The sequence below is a fragment of the Mustela nigripes genome, chromosome 13 (genome assembly GCF_022355385.1).
Source record: "Mustela nigripes isolate SB6536 chromosome 13, MUSNIG.SB6536, whole genome shotgun sequence".
Taxonomy (NCBI): Eukaryota; Metazoa; Chordata; class Mammalia; order Carnivora; family Mustelidae; genus Mustela; species Mustela nigripes.
Genome location: NC_081569.1, coordinates 142970717 through 142982774, shown reverse-complemented (window position 1 = coordinate 142982774; position 12058 = coordinate 142970717). Strand labels below are relative to the sequence as shown.

Sequence of the window (12058 nt, the reverse complement as noted above, 5' to 3'; positions counted from 1 at the left end):
ATTCAAATTTTATATTAAATTCTACCAATATACATTTTCATGTGAAATGTCCATAATACAAACTCCCCAATAGTGAATGAACATCCACCCAAATGCAAATGCCTAACTATTAGCAACAAATACAACCAAAACACCTCCTGCTCTGTTCAAATTTCAACTCTGAGCACCAAGATTCCATGTAACCCACTTACAAAATGCCTTACCTAGTCCACATAAGACTAACCATGGCTGAACAACTCAGGTGGCTAGAATGCAGTGCTGAAAAACTCTACGTTGAAGACAAAGTGAGACTCAAAAAAAAAAAAAAAAAATTAATCCTTGCTCACAGTGCAAGGATTATTGTACAAGCAGGTATATAGGGATCAGCACAAACTCCTTATTACTACTTGCAGACCAACTCCAAGCACATTCTTTAAATTCTTGTGTAAAATAACACTAAAGCTGGGATAGTCACAGGGAAGAGATCTGTTCTCTCCTTTAGGTTTAATTTGATAGTTTAAAGTAGAGGGGAGATGGGGTATCTGGCTGGCTCAGCCAGTAGAGCATTCAACCCTTAATCCCAGGGCTGTATGTGAGTTCAAGCCCCATGTTGGGAGTAGAGTTAACTTTAAAAAAAAGAAAGAAAGAAAACAAAAGTACTGGAGTGTCTGACTCCTGATTTGGGCTCGGGTCCTGATCTCAGGGTCGTGGGATGGAGCTCGGAATCAAGTTCCACTCTCAGCACGGTGTCTGCTTGTCCCTCACCCTCTGCTCCTCCCCCCACCCTTGCACACACTCTATCTCAAATAAATAAAATCTTTTAAAAAATATTTAGAAATACATAAAAATAAAATGGAAGTGGGACAATAGTTTTTCCTTTTCCTCCTTCCCCCAGCCCCCTTCACATGGCATCAGCCCCCCTCCACACTGAGACAAGGTGTGTCTGCTTTAGTCCTCCCTATGGTGATCAGAAAGGGCTGGAATCCCTGGCTTACTTCCAGGTTGAAAAGAAATTCCAGGGATAAAAATCTGGCTATATCTTACTTAGAATCCAGAACAACCTTCTTTGAAATTAAATAACAGGTACCACTAACTGATATTAAACTGTATATAAATCTCTTACAAGTAATCACAATGTAAATAATCATGTACTATATAAATAATCAAAGTGACCTATAGTCTGCTCATTGCCAATTTCCACTTTCACCTAATTTACATACAGAACAAACAAAATAACCCTCAAATTTAAGTCTCTAAGATGTTTTCTCAAAACACTTTGATGTAAAAAAATATTTATTCTCAGAAATCAACTTTTGGGACACTTGGATGGCTCAGTCAGTTAAGCGTCTGCCCTCAGCTCAGGTCATGATCCCAGGTTCCAGGATCAAGTCCCACATCAGGCTCCTTGCTCAGCAAGGAGTATGCTTTTCCCTCTGTCTGCCACTCCTTCTGCTTGTGTGCTCATGCTCCCCCCACCCACTCTGGCAAATACATAAATAAAATCTTAAAAAAAGAGAGAGATCAACTTTTTTAAAAAGGCCCAGACAGCTTTAGTCAATAGATAGTTGCGCTTGGAAGTTAAAAGGCAGATTAAATGAAATCATACTATATATTTTATTTTATTTATTTATTTTAAAAGATTTTATTTATTTATTTGACAGAGAGAGATCACAAGTAGGCAGAGAGGCAGGCAGAGAGAGAGGAGGAAGCAGGCTCCCCGCTGAGCAGAGAGCCCGATGTGGGACTCGATCCCAGGACCCTGAGATCATGACCTGAGCCGAAGGCAGCGGCTTAATCCACTGAGCCACCCAGGCACCCCGAAATCATACTATATATTTTAAATGAAATACTATATACTTAGTACTGTTGCCTGAGGTACAGTATGTGATCAACAAACTAACTATTTTTATACTTGATAACCACACTTTCTTACAAAGAACCAACTTGAAAAACTCATGGAACTTGGGCACCTGGGTTGCTCAGTTGGTTAAGTGACTGCCTTCAGCTCAGGTCGTGATCCCAGGGTCCTAGGATCCAGCCCCGCATCGGGTTCCCTGCTAAGTGGAGATCCTGCTTCTCCCTCTCCCTCTGCTGCTCTGCCTGCTTGTGCTCTCTTGCTCTCTCTGTCAAATAAATATATAAAATCTTAAAAAAAAAATTAAGAAAGAAAGAAAAGAAATGCTAACTGTAGAATCAGAGTGTGGGAGTGGCCCCAACAAGCAAAGCTTTAACAAGGCCACCAGGTGATACTGGTGCTTGCTCCAGTTTGAGAGTTTATTAGACTAGTTTCACAGAGTTCAGGGTGTTTTTTTCTACAGGGACTGAGGAGTCCTAAAGAGCAGGTGCAATATGGTTCCTAGGTATATCCTCTAAGGCACCCAGCACAGTATCATACACAAAGTAGGCACTCAAACTGGAACAGGTTAATAACAGTGTCATATAACCTATAGCTGACTAAACAAGAACACTAAAGAGACAAACTCTAATGGCTTGTCTGCATTAATAATAAGTAAGTACATGCTGCACATGCACAAGGAACCGTTAAATAATTGGCGAAGCCCTGGGGCCTCTGGTACTTTGGCAAATAATCCAGGCTTACAAAGTGCGATTTTTTTTTTTAAAGATTCTATTTATTTATTTGACAGACCGAGATCACAAGTAGGCAGAGAGGCAGGCGAGGGGGGCGGTGCATGCCAGGAGGCAGGCTCCCTGCTGAGCAGAGAGCCCAATGCAGGGCTTGATCCCAGGACCCTGGGATCATGACCTGAGCTGAAGGCAGAGGCTTTCACCCACTGAACCACCCAGGTGCCCCCAAAGTGTGATATGTTTTAAAATTTAGATGAAAACTACATTTCTAATTTTACCAGTGTCCAAACAGAATTTGACCCTGGCTCTATAAAAGTCAACTGCAGAACATAAACTAAAACATAAACTTTTCTGTTGCCTTCAAAATGTATCTAAATTTCACGTTAGTTAACTGTAAGATAAGGACCCAAGAGATTCCAGTTTGAACAAAGTGTTAAAAAAGTATGTAACTGGGGCACCTGGGTGACCTTAGGTCATGATCCCAGGGTCCTGGGATCTGAGCCCCTTGTCTGGCTCCCTACTCAGCAGGACCCTGCTTCTCCCTCTCCCTCTGCCTCTGTCCCTGCTTGCGCGTTCTCTCTCTCTCACATGCACCTGTGCGTGTTCTCTCTCTCAAATAAATAAAATCTTTTATAAAAATTAAAAAATAAAAAAGTAACTGAACAACTGAAGAAATCTGAAGGCTGACTGGATATTTGATATGAAGAAATTATGGTAAAGGAATTATAATTACAATTTTTATAAAAACAGAAGTTTTATCTCTTCTAAAAGCTTTAGAGATGAAGTGATATGATGTACTGAATTTGTTTCTTGGGGAGAAACCAAATGAAATAAGACTGGCCACTGAGCTGTTGAGTGCATGGACAGCTAACTATATACCAGGGTTTTTCAACCCTGGCACTATTGACATTTTTGGCCAGATATTTGTTGTTGTTGTTGTTAGAGGAGGAAGGGGTCCTGTCCTGCATATTATAAAATGTTTAGCAGCATTCCTAGTCAGTAAACTCTCTTCAGTAGCAACAATCAAAAATGTCTCTAGAGGGGCCCCTGGGTGGCTCAGTGGGTTAAAGCCTCTGCCTTCAGTTCAGGTCATGATCTCGGGGTCCTGGGATCGAGCCCAGCATCAGGCTCTCTGCTCAGCAGGGAGCTTGCTTCCTCCTCTCTCTCTGCCTGCCTCTCTGCCTACTTGTGATCTCTGTCTGTCAAATAAATAAATAAAATCTTAAAAAAAAAAAAGTCTCTAGACACCATCAAAAGTCCACTGGGGGGGCAAAATCGTTCCTGGTTGAAAATCACTGATAAAAACTCACTAAATTCTGGGGTGGCTTGGTGGCTCAGTGTGTTAAAGCCTCTGCCTTCGGCTCAGGTCATGATCTTAGGGTCCTGGGATGGAGCTCCACATCGGGCTCTCTGCTCAGCAGAGAGCAGACTTAAAAACTTTTAAGTCTTTTTTTTATTATACACTGTGTTTGGGTACAACTACATCTCTCTAGTTGAGTAATTAGTACATAACTTTTATTTTTATTTTTTGAGAGAGATTTTTAAATTAGAAAAAAATTTTTTTAAGATTTTATTTATTTGAGAGAGATGACTGACAAGCAGGCAGAGAGGCAGGCAGAGAGAGGGGAGGAAGCAGGCTCCCTGCTGAGCAGAGAGACCTGATTTTGAGTTTTAAAATTATTTGATAGCAGTGTTATCTCTTATTTAAAAGGATTTTATTTCATTTATTTATTTGAGAGAGAACGCAGACGTGGGGTTAAAGAGCAGAGGGGGAGAGGAAAGAATCTCAAGCAGACTCCCCACTGAGTGCAGAGCCCAACACAAGGCTCGATCTCATGACCCTGAGATCATGACCTGGGCCAAAATCAAGAGTCAGACACTGAACAGAAATCAAGAATCGGCCACTCACCCAGGCACCCCAAACAGTATTATCTTTTATATACCCAACAGCTTAAAGTGTATATTCACATCTGTAAATCAAACAAAAGAAAACAGAGTAGTGTACTGAGATGAAGACGATATTCTTCTTGCACATCACCTGCCCCTTGTGACTCTTTATTTTTTTAAAAGACTTTGTTTATTTATTTGACAGAGATCACAAGAAGACAGACAGAGGCAGGCAGGGGAGGGGGTGGGAAGCAGGCCCCTCCACCACCCCCGCGCCGAGCAGAGAGCCCCATTTGGGGCTCGATCCCAGGACCCTGGGATCATGACCTGAGCCGAAAGCAGAGGCTTAACCCACTGAGCCCCCCAGGCGCCCCATGACTCTTGATCTGTAAGCAACATTCCTATCACAGTTATACCTAATTATTCAAAATTTAGATAGGAGTCCCAGGAGGGGTGTCTGGGTGGTCCAGTCAGTTAAGTGTCTGACTCTTGATCTCATAGTTGTGAGTTCAAGTCTGACAGTGGGAGGCCTAGCATAGATCTACCCCAAAAAATTAATAAATAAGTAAGATTCCCAGGATAAATGGAAAGACAAAGAGCTTCTAATCATAACAGCCAAAACGTCCATCAATGGTGGATGGATTAAAAGTTGTTCTACGTTAACTGGATAACTTACGGAAGTGCTGAATCACTATATTGTACACCTGAAACTAATACAACACTTTATGGTAACTGGAAATGAAACCTAAAACTTTTATTTATTTATTTACTCATTTATTTATTAAGGATTTTATTTATTTATTTGACAGAAAGAGAGACCACAAGTAGGCAGAGAGGCAGGCAGAGAGAGCGAGCGATGTGGGGCTCAATTCCAGGACCCTGAGATCATGACCTGAGCGGAAGGCAGAGGTTTTAACCCACTGACCCACCCAGGCAAACTTCTATTTTTAAAAAACCGTATATACAAACAATGAACTACTACTGAGCAATAAAAAGGAATGAACTACTAATACACACACACAAACATGAATATAGATTCCATTTATGTAACATTCTAGAAGAGATAAAACTCCAGAGACACATAAAAAAATCAGAGGTTGTGAAGAGCTGGGGGAATAGAGAAGGGACTCTGAAGGGCGACAAAGTAAGCACCTTTCTGGGCAATGAAAATGTTCTATATCTTGATTACAATGGTGGTTACATATCTGTACATTTGTCACAACTCATCAAGCCTTACACTTAAGAAGAGTTCTATCTCAACAGACCTGACTTTAACAGTAGAGCTGCTCCAAAAACTGAGAGCTTCCATTCATTCTCATATCCTTACCAACTGGTGGGAAGTCTAATACTTAGTAGTTCAATAATGGCAGGTAAGTAACATGGCAAATGCCAGACTGTAACACTGACACAAGGGCACCACACTGTCAAAGACACACAACTACTCCCAGAACATTCTAATACAAACTTAAAAATGAAACAGGGCATGGTGAATTAAGGCAATGATGTGCTACAAATCCCTGACTGTAACACTATAAAAAATTCAATTAAATACATTCCACAAGAATAAAGGCACACTCCATATCCTGTACTTCTTTCTGTGAGAAAGAGAGAGCGGGCGCGCAGACTTGAGCGAGGGAGAACACAGTGGGGTGGGGAGGGCAGAGGAAGAGGGAGAAGCAGGCTGCCCACCTAGCAGGGAGCCCAACGTGGGGCTCGATCCCAGGACCCTGGGATCAGGAACTGGGCTAAAGGCAGGCATTTAACTGACTGAGCCAGTAGGGCACCCACCCTACTTTTTTTTTTTTTTTTTAAGATTTTATTTATTTATTTGTAACTCCAGTTAGTGCAGACCTGTGGTTCCCAACCTTCTTCAGCTCCCAGCACACACAGAAAATGAGAATATCCATGAGGCACACTGCAGCAAACAGGCTGCTTACTGATGGAATGGCTGGCCCAGGGTCCTGCTCCAGCAGCCCCAGGCATGGTGGGCTGCAAGCATCACTACCACGACACATCTGTAACACTGTCTTGGCACACCTATCAGGAGGCTCTGGTACAGGGAAAACATGTCTTCAAAAAGCTTCTTTCTGGGCGCCTGGGTGGCTCAGTGGGTTAAGCCGCTGCCTTCGGCTCGGGTCATGATCTCGGAGTCCTGGGATCGAGTCCCACATCGGGCTCTCTGCTCAGCAGGGAGCCTGCTTCCTCCTCTCTGCCTGCCTCTCTGCCTGCTTGTGATCTCTCTCTGTCAAATAAATAAATAAAATCTTTAAAAAAAAAAAAAAGATTTTATTTATTTATTTGACAGACATCACAAGGCAGGCAGAGAGAGAGGAAGGGAAGAGAGAGATGGAGGCAGAGAGGCAGGCAGAGAGAGAGGAAGGGAAGCAGGCTCCCTGATGAGCAGGGAGCCCGATGTGGGGCTCGATCCCAGGACCCCAGGATCATGATCTGAGCTAAAGGCAGAGGCTTTAACCCACTGAGCCACCCAGACGCCCCCTACGTTGTTTTCAAAGAATAAAGTTTAGTTGTTTCTAACAACACACTGTAATTCACCAGAGATCAAAGTAAAAAGACTCATTTAGTGTAAATCCTTCATTATCACAAATCTGTTTTTGGCTTCAGTTCATTTAGAAAGTATGGAGTGCCTGCTCTTGAGTCAATGTAAGATTTCGCTTTTCTGGGTGAAAGTCAATGATCGAAGCTAATCAACTCACTTTTTTGCTTACTCCACTCTGCAGAGCAGTCAAGGAATAGGAAAATGGTTAAGTCAGAAATGGGTTCTTCCGGGCGCCTGGGTGGCTCAGTGGTTAAGCCGCTGCCTTCGGCTCAGGTCATGATCTCAGGGTCCTGGGATCGAGTCCCGCATCGGGCTCTCTGCTCAGCAGGGAGCCTGCTTCCTCCTCTCTCTCTCTCTCTCTCTGCCTGCCTCTCTGCCTACTTGTGATTTCTCTCTGTCAAATAAATAAATAAAATCTTAAAAAAAAAAAAAAAAAAAGAAATGGGTTCTTCCAAGGGTCTATAAGAAAATGAATTCCCTGTGGGCCAGGGTGGCTCAGTCCGTTGAGCATCTGTCTTTGGATGTCTTCATTGGGGAAATGTCTGTTCATGTCGTCTGCCCAATTCTTGATTGGATTTTTTGGTTTTTGGGTGTTGAGTTTGATAAGTTCTGTATAGATTTTGTGTTGCTTCTTTATACATGTTTAGTTAATTTGAGCCTTTGTGTTTTGCTCCCACTTGGGATTCTGAAGAGGTGGGAGAATGTTATACTCCTGTCAGTTTCTATTTCAGACCTATCCCTGATAACATGCAGTAACTAGAAGCATTAACTAAATTAAATATATGGGTGAATTTGACTGAAATTTATGTTGATATCTTCCTTGTTTTTAAATTACAGATGCAGAAATCTTGGTATTATATACAACCAAAAGGGTTTTCACAGTAATAATAAACCAAATAACTAAAAACTAATATTTGAATGAGTGAAGAGGGGCAATAAAACTTAGCCCAAGTAATATACTATGAAGCTGGAAGAACTGCTTTATCTCTTGTAAGGTTCTCTAAAAGAAACATATACCCTTAATACCAATGCCTCCTCATCTATACATGTATTCCAGTAACTAGTCAACAGAATAAGATCTTTAAAAAAAAAAAAAAAAAAAGACAAAATAGTGGGCTCTGTGTATAGCAGAAAAGTTTAGGAGACAAACACAAAAAGATTATTTTAATTATAAAAGACAAAAAGAGGTCAGATCCCAGGGTTGTAAGATAGAGTCCCACATCAGGCTTCCTGCTCCACAGGGAGTCTGCTTACCCCGTTGATTCTGCCTCTCTCTTTCTCATGAAAAAATAAATAAATATGGGTTGAAAAAGAAAAAAGAAAATGAATAAATTCACTGACTCACCTAGTCTATGATTTTTTTTTTTTTTTAGATTTTATCTATTTATTTGACAGACATGGATCACAAGTAGGCAGAGAGGCAGACAGAGGGGGAGGGGAAGCAGGCTCCCCGCTGAGCAGAGCCCGATTCGGGGCTCGATCCCAGGACCCCGAGATCATGACCTGAGCCAAAGACAGAGGCTTAACCCACTGAGCCACCCAGGCGCCCTAGCCTATGACTTTGTATTATTCACTCTTTGTGGAACCTTCTACCCCATCTCAGGTGAAGGAACACATGCCACTGGACTACTCGCTTACCAGGCTAACGAGCGTCAAATACTCTACATCAATACACTGCAGGAATGCTTTAGACCAAAGTTTACAGGAACAGATTAAATCCCCGGAGAGTTATCCAGCGAACAAGTGGCATTTTGAAGATTAAAATGAAGGCACTTGATGCCAGGAGGCCACAAAGTCTCGGGACATTGTTGGAAGCGTGGAAACAGGCAGGGCAAGAAAGCTTTTCCTAAGGGACCGCGTTTTCTTGCCAGGAACCGGCTCCTAGCACGGATCACGACCGGCCCGGGAGGGGTCTTCAGGAGCTATGGGCGGGATGTGTGGCAGAAGACGTCCCCCAGCGCCACTGACTCAGGAGTTCTGGAGCCGGGGCGAGAAGAGCTCAGAACGCACTCGGGCAGCGTCAACATCTGTCCTCGGGAATTTCCCCAAGTTGTCGTTCCCTAAAAATGCTGTTCCTGGCCGTTCTAAAAGGTCTCGGGGAACAAAACCACAGGTCCCTTTTACAGAATCATCGGATGGGAGCGCTGGAAGGGGCGCAAGGCTCCTCTCAGCCAAAGTGCTTCCCCGCGCGCGCCCCGGAGCCAGCCGCGGGGGGCGGCGGGGGGCGGCGCGGCGGCGGGGGGCGGCGGGGGGCAGCGCGGCTTCCCTGCACGCCGGCCCTTCGGAGCGCGTCGCGCGGGGAGGAAACTGCTGCTGGACGCGGTCCCTACTCCCTCCGCAAACTTCTCTTCCGAAGAGCTCTGCACTTCCTCCCAAGGCCCCTCGGAGGTTCCTCGGTGGCCATCGGTCGTAGCGACTGTCACTAAACTTAGTCCCAGACCTCCCCACAGCGGGCACGAAGGACAGTCGCCTCGCCCCGATCGGCACCTCGTCGGCACCACGAAGCGTCCCCAGCTGACAGCGGCGGGGCTGCGGCCGGCCGACGCGGGGCTCTGCTCCGAGCAAGCACTACACCCGCAGCGGCGCGACCCACGCTCGGGCACACCCCCCCGCCCCCGCCGCGGCTCCCCCGGACCGCAGGTCACCGCCCGGCCAGGCACGCCAGACTCCGGCCGATCACCCAGGCGCGGCCCCGGCCCGCACGCCCCGCGCGGCAGGGCGGCCGCCTCCGGGAAGCGACCCGGCCGGGCTGCCCCCCGCTTCCCGCGGGCAGCGGCGGGCGCCCGGCCCCGGCGGACCCCGAGAACGCCCCGGCCACTTACGTTCTCAGCGTCTCTCTCATTCACCGTGGGCAGCGGGGTCCGAGTGGACATTGTACTTCACTTCGCTTCTGCACAATGCGACGGTGAAACAAATCAGCGCGGCCTTGGGGGGCCGGCGACCGCGTCCTCGAGGGCCCTGCGGTTCCGGAGCGGCGCCGCGGAGGGCGGCTCCCCTCCCCCACGGCCGTCTAGATCCCGGGCCGGGCCCGGGCCGTCCCTCCGCGGGTCCCGCGGCTCATGCTCCCCCCGGCCCCGGCGGCCGCGCCGAGGAGCCCCGCGGGCGGCGGTGGCAGGGCCGGGCCGGCGGCGGCGGCAGGCTGCGGGTCGGCCCGCCGGCGTCCCCGCGCCTCAGGGCGCCCCGCGGGCCCGGACCCCTTCGCCTCCTCGTCCGCCCTCGCCCGTCGCACCGCGGATTTCAGCGCCGGGGCCTCCACACGGCGCCGCCGGCTGCCCCTGAAGACGAGGACGAGGAGGATGTGGACAAGGTGAAGTGCAAGACAGGCCGCCGCGGGCTGCGGGCGTCGACCATGGAGGGAGCTGCGGAAGCGGCGCCTGCGCCCGGCTGCTCCGCGCCCTCGGGTTCACTTGCCGCCTCAGCCTCCACCCGCCGGCCGCCGCCGCTCCCGGTACCTCAGAGCCTCACGGACCCAAGATGGCCGCCCCTCGGCTTCCTCTGCTGCCTCCGGATGCCGGAAGTGACGGCACCGCCGCCTCCCGGAGCTCAGCCAATCAGAGCGGCCCGTGGAAGCCGCCCGGCTGCTGTTGCTAGGGGCGACTTGGTGCTGTCCCGGGCGGAGGCGGCGGCGCTCTGCGCGCGGACCCGGCGGCCCGGCGCGGTGGGCTGCGGGCGGCGGGCGCCAGGTGCCCGCGAAAGAGTCGGCGTGTGGGCCTGGGCGGGGGTCTGGCTGCGACTGCTGGGGCGGCATGTACAGTGCTGGTGGAACACTGAGGGCCGAGGTTGAGGTCGCGCCCGCGGGACCGCGCTGCACGGAATCGAGCCGCGGCAGCGGTTATAGGGCCGAGGCTGTGGGCATGATTCACGGTGACTCGACACCCGAGGGTTCAGTCACCCTTCCTGCCTCCAGCCCCGGGTAGCCGGGGGCTGGGCGCGGCTCCCTCGAGGAGCTCGCGGCCAGGAGGGAGATGGACCCGGACTCGGCTTACACAGGGGGTTGGAGGAGGAGCGAGGCGAAGCCCCCGGAGCTCCCAGGGACCAATTCCTCAACGGCAGCGTGTGGCTGCTGGACGGCTGGAAGCACCCTGGGTCCCAGCCCGGGGCCGAGCTCAGCGACGCTGGCGGCCTGGAGCATCGCAGGTGCCGCCGGAGGGCTCCCTCGCTCTGCGGTGCCTGGTGGTCCTGCGCAGACCCCCGCCCGCGGCGGCTGGAAGCCACTGGTTCGGGGTTCGGAGGAAGGAGGCGGGTATTGGCTGAAGTAACACCAACTGTCACTGAGTCTACGTCGCGGATACGTTACATCTGTGCTCTCATTTAAGCCTCGGGTCACCCATATATTTTTTAAAGTAAGCTCTGTGCCAACATGTGGGGCTTGAATTCTCCCAAGAGCAAGAGTCATGCTCTAGGGACCGAGCCAGGCAGCTGGCCCTCAAGGTAACCAGCCTATAAAGGGGCAGACACACTTGTCAACAGATAAGAGTGACTTGACTACCCCAGTTGGTTTGCTGCAGGCTGGGATTTGGACCCATGTCCTAAAGCTTCCCTAACAGATACGTTCTTGTAGTCGATATGCCTTGTTTTTCTTTCTTTCTTTCCCGTCGCGCAGCATGTGAACCGTCTTGCTGTGTCTGGGACATTTCCTGCTCTGTGAGACATACATGTCTTTAAACCCCAGCATCATACCCAGAGAGGGTAGATGCTCCCACCGTAAAAACACATGAGGACTAAGGTGCATCTGGGGCTTCCATCTCACCCTCTCAGGCTAGTGTTCACTGGGCTAAGGGCAACCTTATTTAAAATGTTATTCTCTTGGAGTGCCTGGGTGGCTAAAGTTGGTTAAGCACTTGCCTTTGGTTCAGGACATGATCCCAGAGACCTGGGATCAGGCTCCAAGTCAGGCTCCCTGATCAGCAGGGAATCTGCTTCTCCCTTTCCCTCTCCCCCTGCTCCCATAAAATGTTATTCTCTCTCCCCCTCTTTGGCCAAGGAGGCATGGCTAAATTCTCATTACATAAATGTGTGCTTCATACACTTCATCTGAAATGTGGGTGA

General features: G+C 48.7%; 1 protein-coding gene across 11 annotated transcripts in view; it reads right to left on the bottom strand.

The window, feature by feature from the left end:
- MARK3 (microtubule affinity regulating kinase 3) overlaps window positions 1-9923 on the bottom strand; it is a 119969-nt gene extending 110046 nt beyond the window's left edge. For all 11 annotated transcript variants that reach the window (XM_059374060.1, XM_059374062.1, XM_059374061.1 and 8 more), the window contains exon 1: window positions 9832-9923. In XM_059374060.1, coding sequence (XP_059230043.1) covers window positions 9832-9882 — 51 coding nt within the window. In that variant the 5' untranslated portion in view covers window positions 9883-9923. The remainder of the gene's footprint in view (window positions 1-9831) is intronic.
- Window positions 9924-12058: the final 2135 nt, after the last annotated feature.